This window comes from Thunnus maccoyii, chromosome 12 (genome assembly GCF_910596095.1).
Source record: "Thunnus maccoyii chromosome 12, fThuMac1.1, whole genome shotgun sequence".
NCBI lineage: Eukaryota > Metazoa > Chordata > Actinopteri > Scombriformes > Scombridae > Thunnus > Thunnus maccoyii.
This window is the reverse complement of record NC_056544.1, coordinates 1,908,714-1,935,239: the sequence shown is the minus strand read 5'-3', so window position 1 is coordinate 1,935,239 and position 26,526 is coordinate 1,908,714. Positions and strand designations below refer to the sequence as shown.

General features: G+C 41.6%; 1 protein-coding gene across 1 annotated transcript in view; it reads right to left on the bottom strand.

Annotated features, from left to right (window-relative positions):
• The window catches only part of LOC121909443 (junctophilin-1-like), a 56,216-nt gene that overhangs the window by 12,609 nt on the left and 17,081 nt on the right, over nt 1–26,526 (bottom strand). The window contains exons 2-5 of the mRNA XM_042430003.1: nt 22,653–23,412; nt 9,758–9,876; nt 2,805–3,083; nt 429–844 (exon numbers count right to left, since the gene is read on the bottom strand). Of these exons, the coding sequence (XP_042285937.1) occupies nt 429–844; nt 2,805–3,083; nt 9,758–9,876; nt 22,653–23,412 (1,574 nt within the window). The remainder of the gene's footprint in view (nt 1–428; nt 845–2,804; nt 3,084–9,757; nt 9,877–22,652; nt 23,413–26,526) is intronic.

Genomic DNA, 26,526 nt, shown 5'->3' with positions numbered 1-26,526 from the left:
TTGTTCCACCAGTAGTGACTGACCTCTGGTGGTGCCTACCATGCACTACAATACATCACCTCAATATAGCATCTCCATATCAATTTAATAGAAAGAGGAGGGTCTGTATTTTTGACTGTATTGAAAATCATACCTTCAGGATTTCTAAATACCTTGGTATACCTTGATACTGCCCAAGCCTAATTCCAACAATATCCCCAAACCATGAGATTACCGCCGTAATTTTATTTCCATTCCACATACAGTTAAACATCTACAGCAAGGGTTGAGGCTCACTGCACTGCGAGAGAGGAGCAACCATTTAGTGAAATCCTAATCCTTTTTACCCTAGAAGGCACATGGGTAGAGACCGCTGGCATTAATATTATCAGGGTTGTGGGATTCAAATCAAAATCATACATATTGTATGTTAAGTTGATATAACTCACCGACTCCTCTTCTACAGTTTCAGGGTAAATTTCCACACTAGCTTTCTTGGTTTCTGCAAGGCTCTTTGGTTTGTGTGATTCCTGTCTTTTGGGCTTGGGGAGCTCTGGTGCTTTAGTGCTCTCTTTTGGGGGAACTGGTGAAGGGCTGGGGGCTGGCAGAGATTTTACTGCTGGTGACCGAATCTGTTTGGCAGGTGGCGGCAAGCGTGCAAGGCTTGATGGATGAAAGTCGTCCTCCACACCAATCGGATCTTCAGGTGGCAGAATCTTGACATCTGCCTTGACATAGTAACCATGGTACTGGGAGTGGATCTGCCCATTGCTGGGGTAACTGCTGACTGTCGTGGTGTTGGCTGGAGCCTCCTGTTGCTTCACTTCCTGTCTGAGTGAAAGTTTTGACGCTGCTTTTGTTATGCCTGCCGAGTAAAAGAGAAAAGAAGAGAAATATCAACCAGTGAACGGATACATATATTCTACCTGAATCCCCTTGAAAGTAATTGATCATACTGGATGTATAAATCGCAATCCATTTCTAACCATATGTTAATTGTGACCAACTGCACTTAAGGAATGCCACCTGTCAAATGTGCCCCACTGCACTCTATTAAAACGCTGATACGTTTCGTAATGGAGAGCTTCAATTAATAACACCCACACTAACAGAGAGTGACAGAGACAATCAACTGACACGCTTTGCAATGACAAGCTAGCACTTCAGCTAGTAACTGAATCCACATAATATACTCAACTCAATACATATTCAGTACCCTAACATCAGGCCAGACAGTTTAAAAAGTCACTCTTTTACAGCCAACACATGTTGCACTGCAACCTCTGTAATCACTGCTGCTGCTGACTGTTACTGCTGAAATCACTGTTTAAACCCATGTTGCAGCTACAATCACTGTTGCTGTTCACCATGATACTGGAGATGCGCCAGTCTGAATTTTTCTTTCCTGATACAGATTTTGACATCTAACCATTAGCTAACCTCAAATTTCATTGTCAACATTTCACAGTTTCAAAGACCTACCACTACCCTCACATTAAAATGATTTTATTGTGAAGCAAATGTAGAATGTGATGACCAGTAGCTTAATGCCTCAAAGTTAACTCACAATAGCAAATAAATGGAACAGAACAGAAAATATTAATTATCATATAATTAATAATACAGTAATTAATGCGGTCCAAATTGCTTGCTATGTTGCTCTTAAAACTACTGCTGCTTCTCATTGTGTTGCTTCTAAAACAACTGCTACTCAATGTGTTGCTGTTAAAACTACTGCTGATTTTCACTGTGCTGCTTCTAAAATTACTGCTGCTTCTCACCATGTTGCTTCGAAAACTACTGCTGCTTCTCATTGTGTTGCTCCTAGAATTACTGCTGCTCACCGTGTTGCTACTAAAACTACTGCTGCTGCTCATTGTGTTGCTACTAAAACTACTGCTGCTGCTGACCATGTTACTACTAAAACTACTGCTGCTTCTCATCGTGTTGCTTCTGAAACTACTGCTGCTTCTCACTATGTTGCTGCTAGAACTATGCTGCTCCTTACTGTGTGCTACTAGAACTACTGCTGCTCCTTACTGTGTTGCTACTAAAACTACTGCTGCTGCTCACTGTGTTGCTTCTAAAACTACTGCTACTGCTCAAAGTGTTGCTACTAAAACCACTGCTGGTGGTTAAAATTAAAAATGTCGCTACTTGCTGCTGTGTTGCTGTTATAACCGCTGCCTCTAAAATCACTGCTGCCGCTCATTGTGTTGATGCTAAAATCACTGCTCATGCTCATTGTGTTGATGCTTAAGTCACTGCTGTTGCTCGTTGTGTTGCAACAAAAACCACTTCTCCTGCTTACCGTGTTGCTGCTACAATCACAGCCACTGCTTACAATGTTTCTTCCAGAATAATTGCTGCTTCTGAATGCTTCATCAGCACCACCATCAAAACAGTCTTGCTCTCTGGACTCTAGATTTTGTTACTGTCCATTTGTTCTCTGTGTTAAGATTTAGCAAGGGACAAACTCGAAGCCTACCAAATATTAATGCACACCCCCTTTTCCAACACTTGTTTTTGGAAAAAACAAGATACATCACAGTATCGTCAAAGCAGTCAAAATTATTTTCTCAGGCAGTTTGCCTTTTTCAGACTGTCTTTGTCTTTTTCAGTTCCTCATCATCTGTGACAATGGTAATCTAAATGTCGAGTCTTCGGATATAAGACAACCCCACTTTTTCAACTACTTTCTTGAATAAAACTGTCTTATATTCAGGTCAAAACCCAAAAAACTGAAGACTCGTAGTTGCTGATGAAGGGTTTTCCATGATATACAGAAGATGTTGATCAAATTAAAAATAATCCAAGTATCCTACCTGCAGTTAAAGACTCAGCTGTTGGGGTTCGGTTTTCTTTCCCAGCAGGCTTTGGGGGATCGACAGTGGCAGAAGTTTTATTGCCAAAGAAGATCTTCTGTATGGCAGTGGGTGAAGAAGCAGGGCTGGGACCTGGGCTCTGAGATGGAGACTGGTTTGGTGTTGTGCCTTTCCGGTAGAAATGAGGGCTCCTTGATGGAGATTTCTCCTTTTTATCCTCCTCAGAAACCTCCTTCACCTCTACTGGCTCATTATACTTCTGTCGTATGTAGTCAGGGCCTGAAATGACAAGAAGGTTAAGGAAGTAAGCTATATGCTTACATAAAAATGACAAAGACAATTTAAACATGTTTGACAGGTGAATAGCCCTGAATTTAAGGATAACTGTGGTCTATTTCAACTTGGGTCTTATTTTCTTAGTATTTTATATCAGCTATGATAAAACTGTACTCAGATTACTTGCTCAGATTCAGACGGTGTGAATCCTAGTGAACATCTGTGTAAAGAGCTGAAACCTGCAGTTGGGAGACAGTACCCATCAAACCTGAGAGAACTGGAGCAGTTTGGTCAAGAAGAGTGGGCCGAACTACCAGTGGAGAAGTGTAAAAACCTTGTTCAGAGTTACAGAAAATGCTTGACTGCAGTTATTGCCTTTAAAGGCTGTGGTTTAAAAAAAAGCTGGAAGCGTACTCATATTTTCGGCCACGTCTGTATACATATATACATCTGTATACACACACACACACACATGTGTATATATATATATATATCTGGAGTGATTCATGTAAAAATCATGGTTATCTGGAAACTTGTGGGAGGCTCATGCAGCTTTCCTCGATCTATGTCGCTTTGTGCAAGTCCTTGAATTTCAACAAGCTGGTGAGTGGAAAGTTAGCATGATCCATAGAGCCACAATGGATATATTTATGGGAAATACAGCATGTCAAGTTGAAATGGAATTTTCCTTTAAAAACTCTGCCAAAATAAACAGTAAAATACATGATTGTGAAAATAATCAATATTTGCAGCCCTTATACTGTATATATTTGGGTAGTATGTGGAAGCAAACTAAATTCCAACATTTAAAACCTTGTAGTGATCTCTCAGTCTCAGTGACATCCTGACCTGTTTTCTTGAGTCACCAGATGGCTCAATCACCTGCTTCTATCTCTCAGGGTATGTGTATCCTGACTCAGTGAACATTCTGTACAGACTTAGAGATGATTATTTCCATCATCCCCGACCTTGTAACTTAGCATTAGTCACAATCACCATTTACTGCAGACTGAAAATTGCCTGGTCGGGCCCAAGTCACAGAACAAAGACTGTCATAGCTGTGAAGCAACAAACATTCCTGCATATCGAAAATGGTATGACTCATCCCCTAAATTCTTTGATCAGCCCAGCTTCTGAACCATAGCTTAAGCTTTATTAAACCAGACCCAAATACTCTTGCCTTGTAACTTGTTGGAAATCCTTCACCTTGAAAGAATAAGCTTTGCTTTAAAGGACAAACTTGAGTGTTCTACCGTGTTCTTGTGGGTTCTCCATGTTCTTTTGTTCTGGTTTAGTTTTGTAGAAAACAAAAGCATACAGCTGTTCTAACTGTGTAAACAACAACTGAGCTTCATAATACATATCACAACCTGATTTCTTTGGCTACCAACCACTTTTGGTCTGGGCCATTATTCAGGCTATCATTCACTGTCATATAGTGTGTTGCTAATTGTGACAATACCTGACACTTTGTCTACCCAGGGAGCATTTCAGCAGCATTTTTCAGTCATCCGTCTCACACCCGTCTGACAAAACATAAGCTACTATTTCAATCAATACAGCTGTCTACACAGGCTGCAAGACGGCTCATGTTTCATTTAAACTATAGGTGCATAACTGCCACCCAAATAATATTCCTACACTTGAAGTCTATTTTTCTCCGTTTTATGTGCTCAGTACAGTCACTCAACTACTACGACACTCAACACTGTGCCTGAGCACCTCCTGTGTCAACACACAGAGCACTCGCTGATGTTCATGCTGATGTCCTGTGTAAAAACGGCATGAATTTGAATCCATGATTTCACTGTGAAGGCATTTGTCTGAGGTTTCAAAGCCAGCCCTCAGCCTCTTGTTCAAAAAGCTGTCAATGGCTTCCATGCATTCCCAGAATGCCCAAGGTCACTGATGAAGCCTCACATCAGAGGAAGCGCACAGCTGACACCAGCACCAGTGTTCATGCAGGTAGCAGCTCTGAACTACACACAGTGCAGGCTGAAGTGTGACTTTTGTGACATCCTCCTGTCAACTGACAGTTTTAGTTTTTTATTATTATTTCTTCATTTGTGCATGCAATAAAATGAGAAGAAATATACAATAGCAAAAACTTCACAGGTGGGATGAAAAAAACCCTGAGGGCTTGTAAAAAGAACCCACCTAACATCGGAATTAAAGACAGCTGTATATGCTCAAATATACAAACAGACATAAATATTTTTAAAACAGACCTATCTAAAAGGGAGAAGAAAATGCAATTTCCATACATGAAAAACAACGAAAAGAATATAGCCACAAGCGGCGATTCCGGGGTTCAGACCGTTAGAAGTTAGAAGTCGAAAGCTTCAACAGCTTAATTAAAATATCCACCAATTTTGGTTTTGGTTTCGGCAAACCGTCATTGATTTCTGGCCAAATTTGCGCCAGGCTCAAGCATGTGTTTGGAACTGGTGGAGCCCCATATTGAGTGATTTCAAAATAGTTTTACACACATGGTTCAACAAGTTATGAAACATATTCTGCAAGTTTTATAATGATTGGCAAACGTTTTCTGATTTATAGTCTGATTTGTGTTATGCCATGCCCATTTTGTCATTTGCAGCGTCTCCTAGTGGTCGATTGGAATGAAACGTGTTGTATGTTTTAGGTGCTTATGTGGACATATCCTGCAAGTTTTGTGATGACTGGCCAATGGTTGTTGACTCTGGTCCATTTATGTGCTGAGCCAAGATCTTTTAAAGCCCATTGGTCAATATCTTGAAAACTTAATAGGACATCAACAAGCTTTCTGCAACTTTTGATAAGCTTTGTCCAATAATGATCCACAGAAAACTTGGTAGCAATCAGACCTGTGGTTTAGGAGGTAAATATATGTGTTTTTCTAAAAATTCAAAATGGCAGAAAATCTAAATTGTTTGTGAGACTTACAGTTCAAAAGTTATAAGCCAAAATGTAAAGTTAATCATTATAGTGCCACCATCTGGCCGATTGGGGTCATATTTCTTTGGCAGCACTTGCACACAACTTCCAATCAATGGGCAAAATCTCATGTCTCTCGCATTCACCATCTCCCAGGAATTTACGCAAACATTTAAGAGGAAAATAATAATAATAATTAAAGCTGCAAGCAGCTATGAACAAGCCCTCGCACCTTGCGTGCGTCGGAGGGACAGCTTTTTTTAATCTCAATAGATTGGCAAGCAACAAAAATAGGAAGGTGATCAGTAGAGAATATGCAGACACTCCGTATTTACTTGTACAGTTAGTAATAATATTGTCTATCAATTACTTAATGGATAGAGTGATTCTAGTGGCTTGTGATGTAAGGGGATAGAAGGCATTTGCAAATAACTGATTCACAATTTTTCCTAAACTGGGTTGCAGTAAATTAACGTTGAAATCACCTAATATAAAACAGAGTTTGCACTCCTTGACAGTGGTGATCAGTAGTTCATAAAGATTATCAACAAAAGAGTTAATATTACAGCTCAATGACAGCATGGCCTGGAATTTTTTTCTGTGACTGAAAACATGATTGTAACCATTTACTGAGTTGAGAGACACTTAAGAGTCATTTAACAAGTTTCAATAAGACCTACAACAGAAAATTGTAAAAGGTAGTGAGGCAAAGTAGTCAATTAATGCCTCAAAGTGCTTTGGCATACTCCTGACATTCAGATGAAATAGTGTAAAGGAATTGGAGCCTTTTATATTTTTTGCAAGACACACTGATTTTAAAGAGTCTTCATTGTAATATCTATAAGTATTTAACTTCTGATTAAAAACACTGAAATGATTATCAGGATCAGCACGAGAGAAGGGTGACAGATTTAAGTAGTTGGAAAATGCTACAAAGTCATTCACTGACTGGTTTGAAGGAGTCCAAAACAGGGTTAGTGTCCATAGCAAGGGAAGCTGAAATAGAGTCAGATACTGCAAGTGGAAGAAGGGGGGGACAAGTTCACTCATGAGGGGCGCGGTGCGAGATCTGGAGGTGAGTGAATAACTAGCTGGTCATATCGTAAATATGCTACTATTCCCTTGAGATTTTTCCTTTCTTAAGAATTTCCTTTTTATCATTAAATCTGAGTTATTTCATAACAATTGACCATGGCCTGTTGGATTGCTCATCATATTTTCCATTGCAATATGCATGTTCAATCTCAATTAGTTTCAGATCAAGTTCCAACTTATCAGCCAGCAGTTAGCTTTGGATTCTGTGACTTTCCATGATTCATTTCTCTCATCAAGCACTCCACTGATGAGAATATTGTTCTTCCTTGACTGACACTTAGATATTCAGATTTAGCAGTGAGTTTGTCAATGGAGGATTGCACAAACAGAGACCTGACAGAGATGGTTAGGTTGACAGAGGGTTAGCAGTTATCAAAAAGCTTTTTCTTTAACTCATCCATGTAGCTCTGAGAGTTCTGCAGTCTTTATTTAATATCCTATATGTCTTTCAAAATGTTGTCAACCCTTAGGTTGGTGGAGTCAACAAACATTTGGAAGAATGACAGTTTTTTTTCTTGTTGAGCCATCAGGTTTTTGAAGAATGATGGTGATGATGATATCTGTTGGTCAAGCAGCTCATGCACCATAGACAATGGTAAATAATCCTCCTCTTGATGGCTTTTTTTGGGCCCATGTTGACAGATACGATTGACAGAAAACTTTCACATGAAACTGTAAGAAACTGTAGGATACATTATGTCATTCTATTTTTTTATGTTAATAAACTATATTCTAAAGTTTAAGTAATGAAGATTCTGGTTTCTTCAGGCTTCAGTCATTATCGGGATACTCTTCAAATGGCAGCATTATCAAATGTTATATATCTGATGGTGATAAATATTGATATTGATCAATATGGGAAAAATGATTGTGATCACATTTTTTTTTTATTGTTGAATATAAAATATAAAATACTGTCACGATCAGATGGAAAGTTGATGCAATCTTGAGAAAACCAAGCATACAGCTACTGATTTCTGCAGGGCTTAAAGCTGATGTAGGCCGAAGCCAGGGCCCAAGTTCAACATACCCAGGATATCTTTTTGTTATCTTGGTTACATTGGCCGTCCAGATAACCAGTACTACAAAGCTGGTTATCAACTAGCTCAGTCAACTCTGGGTTTTCCAGCTACAAGCACGTTCATGTGAAAGAGGCGGGGTTGTTAATTACAAACGACATCATCAGAACCGTGCATGAAGTACTTCATATGATATGAGATGAAAGGGTGATACCAAGTACCTGCAGAAAACTTCTGTTTTAGGTACAGAAAAAAGTTCTATTCAATGAAGTGAAATGTAAACAACAGCCTTCAATCAACAGAATAAGAAGATGTAGAAGCACTAGAAATAATTTCCACATATTAAAAGTAGGCTAAGGCTTAAAATACATGTAAGAATTATTATATATAACTTAAGTATAGATTGAGTATTTTTTGCTGTTTAGTTGGATGATGGAACAATTCTGAACGTGTCACATAAAAAGTTAAAAGACTGTTTCTGCTACCGAAGCAAAGAGTGGAAAAGTGACTGATGAGGTCTATCTGACCCAAATGTTACATTTATAATCATGGGAACCAATTAGCAGTGTGTGGATTATTTTTCTAATTAAAGACAACCTTTCATTTTTATTTCCAGTTACCATCACACAGTTGTCTCATGTTATTCTGAGCTGCGGTGATGGAGTCAGAGCGTAAAATCATCCACACTGTCAGCTGTCACTCCGGGAGAAAATCAAGTTTGCATAATTAAAATGCAGCTAAAATCCTCATTATGTGTTTAGTGTTGTAAACAGTTTATTAGAAGCTCTGTTTTAGAACAAGAGTGGAAATGAAAGCCTGGAGCAATAAAGTGTTTCTACTGACCTATAAATGTATATATTGCTCTTTTTTACTGGTCATTTCACTGTAAACTCAGGACTTTCGTCCATATAGGGATCATGTAGGAATGATGACTCCTTTTTTTCCCAGTTATGTTATTGGCCAGTGGTTGGGGTGTTGACAGATTGTGATCTGATCCTCTGAAGTTAACCTGCTCCAGAGCAGCTTAGCTGTTCAGCATAAGTTACCATGGTGATGAACCCCGGTAAGAAGTGAACCGATGTCGTAACCCTGAAAACCCAGAGTTAAACCTGAAGTTACTTTGCTAACCTCAAATCCTGCTTCGTAGTACAGACCTCAGGAGGGATCCACAAAAAAAAGCACTGTTTGCGGGTACCATCCATAATGTTTAAATGTATTGTTGAATATCCAAACAAAACACTGGCAAGATCAAGTGGAGAGCTGACGCAATCTTGAAAAAACCAAGCAAACAGCTATTACGGCTCAGAGGGTCTAGAGCAGAGATTCAAGTGTCAGTCATCTTGAGGTTCCTGATTTGATTGTTAATGTTTCTCCTGATTTGATTGTTAATTGTGAAGGACCATGCACACACACAAACATACACACTCACACCTGGTGTGAGCACTGTGAGCATTGTAACTGACGTAAACATGTCAGCAACTATTGATGTTTTCATCATACTCGATTATTCTGACGATGAATTGACTAATCAGTATAAATCAATAAAAGTGAATAAACTAACTGAAATTGAAAGTTGTGTGAGTCACTGTCCTCTTACAGTATCCTGATCTGCTCTGTTATATTGTGCTGTTGCTGCCGTTACTGTACCTGGCTGATGGAAGCTTGGGGAGAGCTCTCTGGCCACAGCTCTGGCAATATCTGAATCCTGACTGGCTGAATGTGCAGCCTGATCTGCAGCCTCTGCTTTGGCCCGGGCGTGGGATGTCCTGCAAACACACATAGATACTCAGTGAGTTTAGCATCCAGCAAGTAAAAAACTCACATGTTCACACCTGGTGGTAAAAAACAGAAACAGCCAAGACAGACTTACATGATATCTTAGAAAACAGTGGCTTTTATAACCTGACTGTCCTTACCACCTGTTACTGCAACCCATCCACCTACCATACCACCTGCCTATGTGTTGATGCTCGATATCTAATGATTCTTAGTGTTAACAGTAAAATTGCCACTGTTGATTGGTTTCATACTAGAGTATACAGATTAGAATACTTAGAGGTATTATTTTTTAGAGAAAGAGTCAAAATGGGGGGAATTGAGTGGGCCACATTGTAATATTTACTATTATTTTTGAGGTGCAATAACCAGTAAAAAAATATTTTAAAATAATTCAAACTTATGAGTAGTGTCAGAAAACTCCAATGTATTTGGTTTCCAGCACTCCACACTCTGTGTAGTGCTGGAAACTGTTTCAGTTATCAAATCACTCAGGGGGAGTAGATCGAAATGGATTGGTTCAAATGCCATTTCATCCCATGATGCAATTTTATCCCATCACAAAGGTAATGAAACAGTGAAGCATAGAGTTCCGCCCGTACCCACATCTTTAAGAGATGACCTGACTGAACCCAGCTAGTACTGCCAAATTTGAGACATTAACCCAGCCCGAGGCTATATTTGATTTTAGTTTTATTTCATCCATTACTGACTGTTGGCTTGCTAGGCTTATGGCTACACTCTACACTTTCTTCCCTCTGGGCATTGCGTATGTACTTGTAGCACATGACACCAAAGGCGCAATTTCCACTGGAAACTTTTTAACCCCCTATTTTGAGTTTGATTTACTCACTAGAATGTATCTAAACAGTGTCCTTTGACTGTCCAGCTGCGAAAAGGCTGATACATTCATCATCACTGTGTACAAAGAGTTATGCAGCTTTACAAGCAGCAAGTGATTCGCAGACTTTTTGGCTAGACCGACCACAGACCCTATAACCACGGTTGTCCGTGAGTGAGTGATGAAGTTTCACCATTGGTGGGCTGGCTGAGTGTTAAGAGTTTCCCCATTGGCCGTTACTCTTTCAAAATTAATTGGCGCGAGATAATGGAAGTGGAGGACAGCAGAGTGACTGTGTTTCCTGCTCCGAGCTTCAACTCTTTCAGCTCTGGCCTTAAATGCAGGGAAGGCAGCTAAACTCCTGTTTAAACAGACACATACCAGCGTCTCTGCTGTCTCCTCCTCTACCGTCCAAGTGTGCCAAGTGCGATCATTTCTCTGACTGACAGCGCTGTCAGCAGTCTCTGAAGTTTTCACATCACATCACAAATGATAAACAACAGCATTAAAACATGAGTCCTGTAGGTGAAACATGCGACTCTTTGGGTAAAATCATACCTTAAGTTATATACTACGGAAGCGTATTGATGTTATAACGTAATAACTTATAAAATGTTTCATGTTATACTGTGATAACTTTGTTATAACGTCAAACATACACAGACACGCACACACACACGGGTCTTGTACTCATAGTTCTCTGTGGGAACTCATCAACAGGTAACAGCTTTAAAAGGAGCAGGCCTGTTTTGAACAAACTTGGCAGATAATAAAAAGCTGTGTTTTTCTATGGTTATAAACATTAACGTTACATGCACCTCCAGCTCTCAAGCACAGACAGTTATACTGCTTCAACATAGCCTACTTGGTAAACATTAGTGTAACAGGTAAAACTTTGAAATGTCCAACAGTACCCTCAAAAACAAAACAGCCAGATAAATGCTGCGTTATTGATTACATATTTGATTAAACGTACAAAATGTAATTTCTGCCACTAGGGGTCTCTCTATCAAAACAATAACAAAAGACAGAGTGTGATGGCGGTGTGAAGTAGTGTGGGATCATGGGAGTTGTTGTCTTCATTGTTAAACAACCAGCTTCTTCGGGTTAAGATCCATTTTTCCTTTTCTGGTGTGACAGCAATATGCTGCCGTAATATACTGTATTGAATATTCATCAATTAATTAATTAGCATCTTCCATATATATTCTGTGTAACTATAAAGTATTTGTCAGCATTTATTAAAAGACAGAAAACATCCATGATAATGGCACTCCACAAAGCAAGTTCAGACACTTAGCCAGATAACTTTAAAAGTTTCTACAAAATATACTGAAATTTTGTTTATTATTAGCTGAGTTTGGTGCTTACAAGTACTATGAGTTGGCATTAGTGTTAGCTCACTTTAGGCTAATAAATGTTTTGTCATGTTCTCTTTTGCTATTGAAAAAACATGCTTCATTGACTACCTAAGGTTATGAAAAAGGAAAGTAATTTTAATTTGGCCATCCCGTTGTTAGCTACTGTTTTCCACAACCATATTGTACTTTTTAAAGTTGAATGGGTGGTGTGTTTAGACAGTAAACAATAGCCAGCATTACAAGTAACATGCAGCTAATGCTAACTTGATAGCAAGATGCCTCAACGTTTCACAGCAACTGCAACTAAGTTAGCCAAATGTAACATTAATGCTGGGCATCCCTTCGTAATGTTGAGCAGATTTAGTATGAAAAGCTTAAAGTATGAAAAGATTTAGTATGAAAAGCTAGAAAAGCTTAGTATGATGCTAACAACATATTTGGACAATTGGTACAAATCCCATAGAAAATAGCAAAGCTAGCAGAATTAGTGTTACACTATTTAACTTAAAACAATTACTAGATGTGTACACAAAACAGCCTTTATGAACACAAAATAACTTTTAAGATGTAACAGGAGCATTATCAAACAAACAACATGACAAGGGAGCCTTGAATTGAGACATGACGAACATAAAGTGCCACAAAAAACTACAGCATGTGCAGTGCTAAGGTACAATGAAGATAGCTGACTGCAGTCAGTCAGTTGCTTCTGCAGCTGCTTCACTTCTGGTGGAGTTATTGAGCGGAAATACGAACAGTGCCACGCTGCAGTAAATTGAGGTTGGAAGGGGGATCATCTGAAAATCCTGTCAACAGGATTCAATCACTCTGCTGCCAACTAGCGTCTATGATTATCTAGTGTAGCCCTCTCTTTTACCGCCATGACAACACCATAGTAACGCAGCGGTAAAGCAGACAAACGAAATGAGTGACATCTGTACATGAAAAACATATGACTTAAACATCACTCAGGCTTCCACTGAAGAGATGAAAGCATCAGTGATGAGGAGACTGTAATGGCCAATAAAAAATGTCAAACTATTGCAGATTTATAGTCATTTAGAAAAAGTGTCATCATTACTTAGTTTGAGCACCAGAGAGCAACTGACAAGCTGATTTTTCATTAATTTCATTTATCAATATGTATCAAAAAAAAAAAAGTTGAGCTACACTATCTCTAAAGATAAACCGATATCATCAGACAAGATATGAAACTCAAAATATATTTTACTAAAGACACTTTCCCCTGTTTGTAGTCCCAAACTAAAAAAACGCTATACTGTTAGACTGGTTACAAGCAAGATGTGCACAATTGATGACACTCAAAGTGTTATAGTTATAAAGTTAGTTATAGTGTAATATATCGGCTGTGGTACTTCTATTTAGTGAAATCAATTAGAACAGAAACAACATCAGGGAAGCACCGGTCTAAAGGTCAGCCATGTCAACAACACAGTTCAGAAAGTTCTACCACACTGACCAAGGAGGATACCAGATAAAGCACACTACTGACTGACCGACTGAGAGTATGTGTGTATGTGTTTGTGTGTTTGTGTGTATGTGGCTGGGGCTCGGAGGGCAGTGTGAGACATTATTCCTGTCAGCTGTTGATAAGCGTCCTCCTCCCTGGCCTTATTTAGACAAGCACTACTTTTGACACGCATGCACACACACGCACAAACACACAAATACACACACACACACACACACACACACACACACACACACACACAGGTAGGTAAGACATGCTTGCACTTCTACATACACACAAACCTGCAATCTGGCCAAGAATGTGCCTACTTGCTTCTCTCTCTCACCCACTCTCTCTCTCTCTGTTTCTCTCTCTCTCTGTTTTCTCTTTGTTCTCTCTCTATCTCTGTCTTTTTTTTTTCCTTCACTTGTTGTCATTCGCCCAGATGACGGGAAAAGTGACGCAAGCTGAAACCCTTCCACACGTTCCTGAGTTCTGAGCAGCACTGGTCAGCTATGGCTGCACTGCAACCTTCAAAGACTCCATCTCCCCTTTCCTACATTCTACCAGCAGCTCTTACTGCTGAGGATTAGAGTGTCTGAGCATGTCTGTGTATATTTGAGCCTGTGTACACTGATCTGCAAGTGTGTTATCATTTCTTTGTCTCCTGTGCCCATGCATAGTGTGGCTGTTCAGTAACACATAATCATCAAATAAACAAGTCACAAGATATTACAGATATTACACATACAGATGTTACAGATATTAAAGGACCCAACAATCTCCTCTGCTATACACTGCACTCACATCACTACAGGAATCGCCATGACACTCTGACACTGTAGTCTGAGCTGCAAAAGCCACATGGAAGGTCGACATAAAACCAGGTTAACCTGCAGATTCCTTTATGCATGGCATTCCCAGAGATTAAAGGATATGTTCACAAACAACAGTCAGGTGTCCATATGAACATTGAAAGAGGTTTTCCTTGCTGTAATCATTCCCCCTCATCATACTGGCTATTAAAAGATCCCCTTCAAATGTGCTTTCAGTGTAAGTGATGGAGGACAAAACCCACAGTGTGTCCACGCAGATTCACAGATTTAGTCCACACACACGTTTAGTGCAAAAATGCATTTAAAAGTAGATCTGAAGCTTCTATGAGGCTTCAGCGGTCTGAGTTAGTCATATCGAGTGGATATCTGCCACATTTACAGTCTTTTTAGCATCAAATTCCCTCTTTCTGTTTCCTCGGACAGTGTTTCCAAGTTGAGCTGTGGTGGAAGTATAGCAACAAAAAGAGGGACTTTGGCACTAAAAAGACTGTAAAATTGAAAGATATCGACTTGATTTGACTCATGTGGACGCTGGAGCTTCATATTAGCTTCAGATAAACTTTTAAATACATTTTTGCACAGAGGGAGGACTGTGGATTTTGTCCCCCATCACTTACATTGTAAGTGCGTTATGAAGGGATCTTCTAATGGTCAGTATGAACAGGAGGAATGATTACAACAAGAAAAACATGTTTCAGTGTTCATTTGAACACTTGACTGTTGTTTTAAGACAGACTTGAAAAACTGTGAACCTGTCCTTTAACGAAACAACTATTTAACCAGCATCATCGTGATGTTTATTTTACACACTTCCAAATGTGGTCGCATAGCCCAAACAATCCATCAATCAAACAAGAGCCAACACCCAATCATCAACAGGATGTGCAGGTAGCATAACTGGAGTGTTTGTGATTTTAAGTGGCACATGCTGGGAACACACGCAATTGAGTGATTGTGGCTGCTTGCGTGAGAAAGTGTACTGCTGCAAAAAGTATGCAGGAGACCTTTGTCTGTGCTGGTGGCTAATGTGGCTTAACCACTTCAGCTCCGTTTATACTAACAGAGAAGTCAGTCCTCTCCTGCTCACACAGCCTGTTGCGTTTGAACAAATTCATTTCATTGAAAGCCTCCACTGTCTTGTACTTCAACAAGCAAACAGGTGACTTTTGAATTTGGTGATGTTAGTGAAAGGTAGTTGCATTTTAGAAAGTCAGCAAACAGCCTCATCTTTATCTAATGTACAATTTTTTTCCACTATGGTGTCAAATCCACAAACCATCTGCACATTACTTGGTTTGGATGGTTTGGTGTGGTGATTATCAGCTCCGCTCTGCTCACTAATTTCCTTCATTTTGCATGAGCCAAGAGAGCAACAATAATTGAATTTTCTGTATGTATTGCATGCTCAACAGAGCATGCAATACATCAGGATCATATATTCTGAACCCCTACCGTTAGAGTACAACGCACTGCCTGTTGCACATGTGGAAGGATAGATCAATACAGATCAAATGGAATTAAAAGTGACGGCCTCGTTACACAGTTCCGATATACACTGCTTAGCTTGAGAATGGGTGGGTTTATGTAGCTGTAACATGAGCTCTGTGTCACGTCCACCTACAGACAGCAGAGTTCCTCTGACACATGCTGCAACACACAACAATTGAACAATGCTTTAAGATGCACCATTACATATTTTTTGGCAACAGTTTAGTAATAGACTACCATATACAAAACATACTATGGTTGTATTAAACTCTATAGTGTATGTCCATATGCAGAGCAAAGAGTTATAAATATAAATTTAACATGATTCTTAAAAGATTTCTTGGGTATGAGAAGCTGTGACACTGCCATCAACGTGAGGGGAAGAGTAATATATAGATATGTAAATTGTATGGTTTTGTTGGGCCTCATACTCCATGTGCATAAGACAAAGGCAGGCCTGCATACAGTCACAAAGCCTGAGAAGAAGGAAGGGCGCCCAGTCAAACAAATGGACTCCAAAATGGACTCCATCCCCCAGCATGCTCTGCTCAGTTCGCACCTTAGTGTTGAATCTGGAAACTTTCGTCTCTCATTGGCAGAGATGTTCCAACACCAGAGGAAGTTATGGCGACACAGCTGTCTCATCACTGCAGCTTTAAGTACCGGCTGCACACAGAAATCATCACCATTCCATTGTAACTGTTCTGTGGGGAAGCTCTGTTCCCTTCGTAAGCCAATTTACTAAAGGAGGTAACCCTGTGCATGTGTACTTCCCCCCACTGATTGCAAGATTCTCCCCTTGCTGGATGAGACGAGACTTCGCCCATGTTAAACCGAACACAATAACCGGATCTGAGAGAGACCGCTGCTTTCTTCACAAAGACACAGATAACTTCTCTGCCCCGCTCTTATTCAACTAAGTCAACTCTGCTGTTTTCTCTGCCACGCCGCTGAGGAACAGCTTACCATCAAACCCGCTGACAGAGTGCGAGGACGGCCCTGTCAGTGTCCAAGCACTGACGGGGCCATATAATTAATAATTATCTCTGTTAATTATTAATTATTGCTAATAAACAGCCGAGCTCCTCACAGATCCAACAGTTGGTTTCCCCCTGTGAGGCTCTCTAACAGTTGGTGCCCTGTATTAATTCATATTAATAATTTCTTGATTTTATAATTCATAATTATCTCTGAAAATTATTAATTAGCTACCACAGTAGCTCTCGAATCATAATTGTAACTAAATTCAGGCTAAATAAAGTGTCACATGAAAAAAGCACCATTCCCATATTAACTCTAATTGGCTGACTTACTACCAAAAAAATAGGGCTGCAACTAACTATTATTTTCATTATCTAAACCGTTGATTATTTTCTCGATTAACTGATTAATTGTTTGGTCTATAAAATGTCAGAAAATGGTGAAAAATGTCAATCGCTGTTTCCCAAAGCCTAAGATGAGGTCCTCAAATGTCTTGTTTTGTCCGAATAAATCTGATTTTCATGGAGAAGGGTCTGGCTGCTGCCTATAGATCAGAGGGTGCGGTGTGAGGGGGTACAACATGAGAATCCAGTTAAACTCTCAGGTGTAATCCCCCCTCCGACCACAATACGGGTTGCAATGGCCTGTCCATATTTACGCTCATTGACTCCGTGGTAATTGAAGACTGCAGAAGTAGTGATTCAAAGACTAACATTGCTGAAAACTTTAGCCAAAATATGAGATATCCGTGTTATGTTACGTTTGTGGTAAATGAAACCCGCAAGGCTCTTCTTTGTTTGAGCTGATATTCATCTGCTGGCATTCAGTAAGTTTGTTCCTGACATTTATTCAGCTGTTTCTCCACTGTGGAACTGGATGAACGGTAGGAGACAATGTTATTTTATCTATGAATTTTTGTCATACTCATAACGTAATGTTATTGATCATCTCTCTACACCACACCATAACATTGATATCCATAAACTGATTCAGATAAACAAAGGATGCCACCATAAACAGTAAACACGGCTCAGTGATATTTTAAGTGCAAGTTCTATAAATTACTTGTGTGGAAATTCTGCATCTTGTCTGAGCTGAGGTGACGTCCAGACCAAGAATAATTCATAGACCCCAATGAAACAGCATTTCAGGTGTGAGGGAACCTCGCCCAGAAGAGGGAGACTGTGGCACCCTCCTGGATCCAGGCCTGGGAGTGGAGCTTGCCGGCGAGCATCTGGTTGCCGGACCTTGACCCATGGGGCCAGGCATATTATGAAGTCGCCACCCTGTGGACTCACCACCTGCAGAGATGCCTGCAGGCCTCAAAAACTGGTTCTAGGGATGTGGAACCCTCTCACCTGGGAGTTGCCCAGGGTGAGAGGCGCCAGGCAGGTGTGGCAGGTGTGGGGATGCTGAGTGCAGCAGTGCTGGAGTTCTCCCTGTGGAACAAGAGGGTTGCCTCCTTGCGACTACATGCTGCTGGGAGGAAGACTCTGACTGTTGTTGGTGCATGTGCATCGCACAGCAGTTTGGAGTATCCAGCCTTCTTGGAGTCTCTGGGTGGGGTCCTGTGGGGGGCATGGCCTGGCAAGACCATAGTTCCGCTTGGGGACTTCAGTGCTCACATGGGCAATGACAAAAAACTGATGAAACCTGGAGGGCGTGATTGGAAGGAATGGTGTGCCTGATCTGAACCTGAGTGGTGCATTGTTACTGGACTTCTGTGCTAGCCATGGATTGGCCATAACAAAGACCATGTTCAAGCATAAGGTCAGATCTACAGCTGCATGTCTTGGACATTCAGGTAAAGAGAGGAGCAGAGCTGTCAACTGATCGCCACCTGGTGATGAGTTGAATCTGGTGGCGGGAGGGGGGGGGGGGGGGGGGGGGGGGGCCTGCTGGACAGACCTGGAAGACCCAAACAAGTAGTGAGGGTGGACTGGGAACGTCTAGAGCAAGCACCTGTCGGTGAGGTCTTCAACTCCCAACTCTGGAGGAATTTCTCCTGCATCCCAGGAAGGTTGCGGACATTGAATCTGAGTGGGCCATGCTCAGGAACTCAGTTGTGGAGACGGCTGCTCAGAGTTGTGTCTGGAAGGTCCCTGTCAGGGTGGCAACTTGAGACACCGTTGGTGGACACCAGTGGTGAAGGAGGCTGGCTGGCCCAGGGGTCTCTTGAAGCAGCAAATTGGTACCGAAGGGCCAAAAGGGAGACAGCTAAGGTGGTTGCTGAAGCAAAACCCCGGGTGTGGGAGGAGTTCGAGGAGGCCATGGAGAAGGACTTTTGGTTGTCCTCAAAGAAGTTCTGGCAAACTGTCAGGCAACTCAGGAAGGGGAAACGGGATATAGTCTGTTTTCAGCAGGGGTGGAGAACTGCTGACCTTGACAAGGGACATTGTTGGGCGGTGGAAGGAAAACTGAGGATCTCCTGAACCTGACCAACATGCTCTTTATGGAGGAGGCAGAGTTGGATTACTCGCAGGAAACCTCACTCATATCCCTGGCAGAGGTCTCTGAGGTAGTCAAAAAGCTCCTTAGTGCCAAGGTGGCGGGTGTGGATGAGATTTGCCCTGAGATGCTTAAGGCTCTGGACATTGTTGGGCTGTCATGATTGGCACGCCTCTTCAGTGTTGTATCAAGATCGGGGACAGTGCCTGTGGACTGGCAGTTCCCATTTTCAAAATTGGGCCTGGAGGCTGTCCTCCAACTATCGGGGGATCACACTACCCAGCCTCATGGGGAAAGTCTATGCCAAGGTGCTGGAAAAGAGGCTCCAGCTGATTGTCGAACCTCGGATTCAGGAGGAACAATGTGGATTCTGTTCTGGCTGTGGAACAGTGCACCAGCTCTTCACCATTGCAAGGATACTTAAGGGGTCTTGGGAGTTTGCACATCCAGTCAACATGTTTTGTGAACTTGGAGAAGGCTTACGACCATGTCCCTTGGGGCACCGAGTGGGCATTGCTGAAGGAGTGTGGGGTACCAGGATCATTGCTGCAAGCCATTCAGTCCTTATATAACTGCAGTGAGAGCTGTGTCCACATTCTCGACAGTAAGTCAGACTTGTTTTCAGTGAGTGTTGGGCTACGTCTCTTGTCACCGATTCTGTTTGTGATTTTCTTAGACAGAATCTCAAGACGCAGCCAGGGGAGGAGAGTGCTTTTTGCAGATGATGGGTGATGGGGTTCTGTTGGCTTCAACACACCGTGATCTCCAGCAGGCACTGAGATGGTTTTCAGCCAAATGTGAAGCAGCCGGGATGAGAGTCAGCACCTCCAGATCTGAGGACATAGTGCTCTGCTGAAAAAAGGTGGACTGCTCCCTCTGGGTTGGGAGTGAGTTGCTGCCCCAAGTGGAGGAATTCAAATATCTCAGGGTCTTGTTTACAAGTGAGGATAAAATGGAGCATGAGCTTGACAGGTGGATTGGTGCAGCATCAGCAGTAGTGTGGGCATTGTACCAGACTGTTGTGGTGATGAAAGAGCTGAGCCAGAAGGCAAAGCTCTCAATTTACCAGTCAGTCTACATCGCAACCTCAGCTATGGTCATGAGCTTTGGGTAGTGACTGAAAAAATGAGACCACGGATACAAGTGGATGAAATGAGTGTCCTCATTACCAAAAGGAATGAGTTTCCTCAGAATGTCTGGGCTCAGCCTTAGAGATAGGGTGAGGAGCATGGACATTTGGCGGGAGCTTCGAGTAAAGCCACTGCTCCTTAACATCGAAAGGAGCCAGCTAAGGTGGTTTGGTCACTTGGTTAGGACACCTCCCTCTGGAGGTGTTCCAGGCCTGGGAACGCCTTGGGATCCCCTAGAAGGAGCTGGAGGGTGTTACTGGGGTGAAGGATGTCTGGGTTTCCTTACTCAATCAATGTCACCGCAACCCGGTCCTGGGTAAGCAGAAGAAAATGGATGATGGATGGATTGTCTGAGCTGTCAGAAACTGATCTGGAATCTTTCCAGACTGATACTGACACAAACCAGACGAGTTAGTTTGTTTTTCCTTTTCTGGAATACATAAACACACTGAGATTTAACTAAGTCATTGACCTTTTACACTGAAATGTGTTATTTTTATTGAATTTCTCTCGTGCTTACACCCTACCCCATATCTTGTCTGTCTTCTGTGTTTTGATAACAGGCTACAGGTTCAGTAAATCCAGATTTCTTTAGTTCTGCCTTTCTCTATCTGAAATCAGTGCAGTTTGGGTCTGTCAGCTGCTGAACAACTATGAGGCAGCATGTGGAGCGGCAGGACTGATAGGTATGTTTGTGAATGTATAAATGTATTTTATTTCTGTGATTGGGCCTATATGATTTCTCGGTAAAAGCAGTCATAAACAGCAGGATGAAGTAGCTGCAGCTGGAGCTCCAGAAACAGCAGATACCTAATAAGCCTTTTCATCATCACCTCTGACCATCAGCAGTGCCCTTCACTCAGGCCTCTAATCCTCCAGGTCTGATGGCTCCAGGATGAGGACTGCACACTGGGTGAATACAGAGTTTCAGTCACCAAAGACCCAGCCTGATCTGAACTGAAAGGTTCTTTGTGATCACAGCGAATGGATATGTCTATAACTCTGTGACATCATCAGGAGATCTGGCTCAACGGACTTGATGCTGCTTGTTAAGTAAATGTACTTGTGTTTAGTTTAGTAGTGTTTAGTTTGCTTGTCTGTGTTTTGTCTTGTCTGTTAGCAGTGCTGACTGTGAAAGAGGATTCTCTGAAATGAACAATATAATAATGCCACTGTTAGTATGACTTTTATCTGACCCTATGTACTTTACCGATTTTGGGTGTTGGACATGTGACATAAACATTCCATAGTCTGCATGTCACCTTAGGTAATATGGTATAGCATTTCTGGGGGGCCTTTTAGATACAAACAATGGGTCCAGGGTCAAGATTGGAGCCGTTCCAGATGTGATATGTTATGATACATAATATGTTGTGAGGTAGCTGTCAATCACTTGACGGATGGCTCCTAATTGAATTAATGCCCATGGGGAACCTTTGGTATTCATGTGATAAGATACAGATGTGTAACCCTATATAAGCTATGCACCGACAGTGGTACGGTGCCCAGACCATCTTTGTACATGGAATGGACCCGATGGCCATCGTCTAATAAACGTCTTCAAAATAAGGACTTCGCCAGCTCTTCCTTTGAATGATACATCATCACACATCCTTCCTTTCAGCCACTACAGACACAACTACAAATCAACAAGGTCTCAGCACTGATGTTAATTTCTTTGGTTGGGCCTCCTTTGGACCAGTGGGATCCAGTATCCAAATATGTCAAGAACTGGGTGCTTAAAAGAAGGTCAGCTGATCACATAGCCTGTCCACAAAGAAAATAAGTCGATCAGAGCTCATAGTACAAATTTTTCCGCATTTTTCCCCACTGTACCGCTATACTGGATCTTAGGGTTGCTCCACTTACCAAATCCCACTTTAACATCTGTGCTCAGCTAACATAACAATATCTTGGGTAATGTTGGCTGGGGTTTCTATACTTCCCAGAATTCAGAAAAAGAGCAGAACAGAGTTACTATTTTTAGCCCAAATTCTGATAGCTTCCACTACTGACACAATGACAAAATACTACACAGAGGATGTGCTAGATGTGAACCGTTTAACGTTTTTTTTAATGTGACCTGTAACCTCACTGATGAACGAATGATATGCTGCCTAGGCTTGGAAGTAACATGCTAAGCTATGACTGGACAATCACTGCTTATGGGAGAGGGTTTTAGTGAATATACTCTTTGACAGCAATATTACCTGGAGATGGCTATCTCCACTTTGGTTTTGGCGATGGCTGCTGCTCTTACTGCTCCCTCAATGGCTCGATCCACCTTCTGCTTGGTCTTAGTGTTCCTCAGTGGGATCAGCTGCTTCTTGATACCCCGGGCTAGTAAGTTGTTCTTGTACTTCCCTTCCTCCTTAGTACCGTCAGGAAAGATGGTGCAGCCGTAGCCATGGCGCTTATTGTTCAACCACTCGCCTTCATACTTCATGCCGTTGGAGCGCTCTGAGACACCAAAGCCACTGCGCTTGTCATTCTTCCACTCGCCCATGTAGGACTCAGTGGTGGTGGCGTCCACATTGTCTTCCAGAGGCAGGTAGTCATCACCTGGGTCTCCATCTCCAAAGCTGATAGTGGAATTGGCATCACTTGAGCTGATGCGACTCATGGTGGTGTCACTATGTGCTGAGCTGCGCTTACTGGAGATAGATGAGCGAGAGTCTGATTTGCGCAGTCTCTGGAGACTGCCAAAGAGAGAGCCACGGCGGAAGAGGCCCTTCTTCTTCTCTGAACCTTCTCCATCTGAGTGGAAGTTGAGTACGAAGCCACCGCGTGTGCCAGCAGGGCTGTCAGATAGACTGTCACGCAGTATTGTGCCGTTACTCTGCTCACTGCGGAGGGAAGCCAGCGAGGTTCGAAGAGGTGAGCGGATGACCGAGGCCATACCATATGGGACACTCTGACGTACACCATAGCCATGACGCATCCCACCAGTCCACTGACCCTGGTATGTACCTGCAGCAACAACAGAAGGAGGGAGAGACCAGTCAACAGTTAAATACATAATTGAAAAAATTCAGAAGAAATAATTAAAAGGTACTTTTAGACAGTGAGCCGTTGCAGTCGCCACCTCCATTGTTTCCTGTATAAACATGATGTAGGTGGTATGACTGTTGGAGACACTGGCTTCCATCTGAGTTGATAGCAGTTGAACATTTTCAATTTGCAAGGCTCATTGTGTGACCATGGAAACTTTTTTAAATTTTTTTATGTGAAACTGCTTTATTTGGTGTTTTTACCTGTTTTAATCACCGGGTCTGTTTGTTTTGGAGAGGAGGAGACTTCTGATTGAGAGACCCCTAGTAGCAGAAACTGCATATGATGTGTTTAAAGTGTTTCCCATTAGGGTTGGGTGGTTTGTTTTTTCATACTTTCATACTACAAAAACAAACACCAAAACATAAAAACTCAGCTGTTGGTGATAGAACTCATTGTAGCATGTATGACATTGTCTAGTGGTGATGTGCAGGTCAGGGTGTTTTAATACCTGCAACTACCCGACCTGTTATGAGAGCCAATCCGCACCGCCTGACCCACAAAAATATGCATCAATCAACCACCTGAACCCAATGCAACTCGCAAACCGCCAACTGTGCAGAAAATACATTAAGAATATGTGCGCTTAAGTGGAAGTTCAAGGCAAAAATTCAGAGATAAAACAATTAAACTGTCTCTTGCCGTTCATCTGGTACTACAGTGGAGAAACGGCTGAATACATGTCAGGAACAAACTTACTGAAGGCCAGCAGATGAATATCAGCTCAAACTAAGAAAAGTCTTGCAAGTTTCATTCACCACAAACATAACAAGACACGAGTATCTCATATTTTAGCTAAAGTTTTCAGCAGAGATGCAAACTTTGAATCACTGCTTCTGCAGTCTTCACTTCCTGCAGAGTCAAAGGGGGGATTACATGTTGCATTCAACTACTCTTCATAAACTCCAGGTGTATTCCAGATTTACTTGGAGTCTGTATTTTTGACGGTATTGAAAGTCATACCTTCCAGAATTGTAAATACCCTGTTATACCGTAATACTGTGATACCACCCAAGCTTATTTCCTGTATTCGTCAGGTACTGCCACTCCATTCGGCCAATACATAATCAGACTAACATATCTTGATTTTCACACACACACACACACACACACACACACACACACACACACACACACACACACACACACACACACAAAAAAGGTGCTAATACCACATATGCCTGCATACTGTGCTGTTGAGCCACCCTAAATCACTGCAGGGGAAATTCCTTCACCGCAACAGCTAAGGTTCCGCTTATTTCCTATCTAATCATTATTCTATGGGCCATAAGTATTTAAACCCAGCAGGACCTCTCTAAGTAGGCTATCTGCATATTTGTTTTGTTTTGGTTTTTATACATCTATGGTCATATACTGTATACCCTGGTGAAATGTCAGGAAGGTATGAAGGTATGGAAAAATAGATACCGCCCAAACGTACTGTTGTACTTGGTATAACTGGTCATATTGGTATGTCCAGTAGCACCAATTGGATTGACAAATGTTATGTCTTCAATGGAATTTTTATAACTTTAATAGCCAATGGCCTCAACATATCACATAGCATGGCGTTTTAATGGGCCGGAATGTTTACTGCACCTTTTCTTAACTTCTATGTGCCAACCAGAAATCTCTTAATGAAATTCATACCGAATGTATGCATTGAGTGTGAAAGTCCCTTCAAGAATGTTTCTGTTGTGTTGAGCAAAGGATCAGGGTTTTGCACTAAGCCAAAAAAAAAAAAAAAAAAAATCCACATTAGCAGGACTCTTTATCAGACTTCGACATTAAGCGTGGCCTGATGGCCTGTGGCCACAAAAAGTTGAATGAATGAATATTTGGCCACCAAATATTCCATCTAGGTGACCCCCTGTGGCCATCAAGTTTTATCCCCACACTGTGAGCCTTCGCCAACCCAACTGGAAAATCCACAAAGTAAGCGAGACGTGAGCAAGCGCGGTAACCGTTCAGTCCACACTGACTCTGACCTGTGCTCAGAGTCTCTGTCCACAGAAGCAGCTGTCTGACAGCAGCAGCTGCTGACCCACAGCTGGCTAACCTGCCTTCACCAGGCTGACTGACAGCAGAAATTTAATGAACCAAAATAGTTTTCATGTCGGCTCCACGGGAAGAAATCAACAGTGTTGGTATTTATTGTTGCATTGATTTTTATTTCCCTGCCTACCGTAGCGGGTGAATGTGCTTGTAGTGAAACAGGTGAGCTCACAGACAGACTGGGAGCCTTGATCAATTAATGTAGATACCGTTAATATGTTCAAAACACATATACAATGGGATATTTGTGTGATTTAAACAACTGTCTGTGCAGATTACGCTTCGCATTTGACAATCTTCTCAACAATAGCTGCCATCTTGCTTTACACAGGGAAAAGTGGCTACCGGGTAATATATTCCCTCTGTAAGGGCTTGTAGGCAGATGGAGCAGAAAAAGGTGACACCTCACTCCCCGTACTGGTGGCACTGTGACACTGTATTAGATCACTGCGTCAGCGATTTCATCATACAAAAGCTGCAAGTCTCAGTCTTTTTTTAAATTACTTTATTTATTAATTGAACGGGACAGTGTGCAGTTTGAAACATTAAAGATGCATTGCGCCAGAGTTAGCTTGAAGAAAAAAAAGGTAAAATGTTTTCAGCAGCAGCTCATGTGCATTTATGATCAAGTATCCTTCAACATTATATCCTTAGAAAACTAATAATATTCAGTGGGGTCCAAAAGTCTGAGACCACATTGAAAATCTCTAATATTTTCACGTAAACCTGGAAATAATTAGAATGTTTGAGGGTTCAGAAACATTTTAAAACACAAGTAATGACATGTAAAATGAAGAGGAAATATTTAAGATTCTGCACTATTTCTAGGTCAGCAAATTTGTGGCATTGACCAACTTAACTCGTTTGTACAAAAGGTTAGATTTCCTTGAGTTGTATCCTTTCCATTGAAGTGTTCAGATGACACTCAGGTGGATTCGATCGACTCATCGGAGGCTCGCTCAAGTAACTCAACTTGCA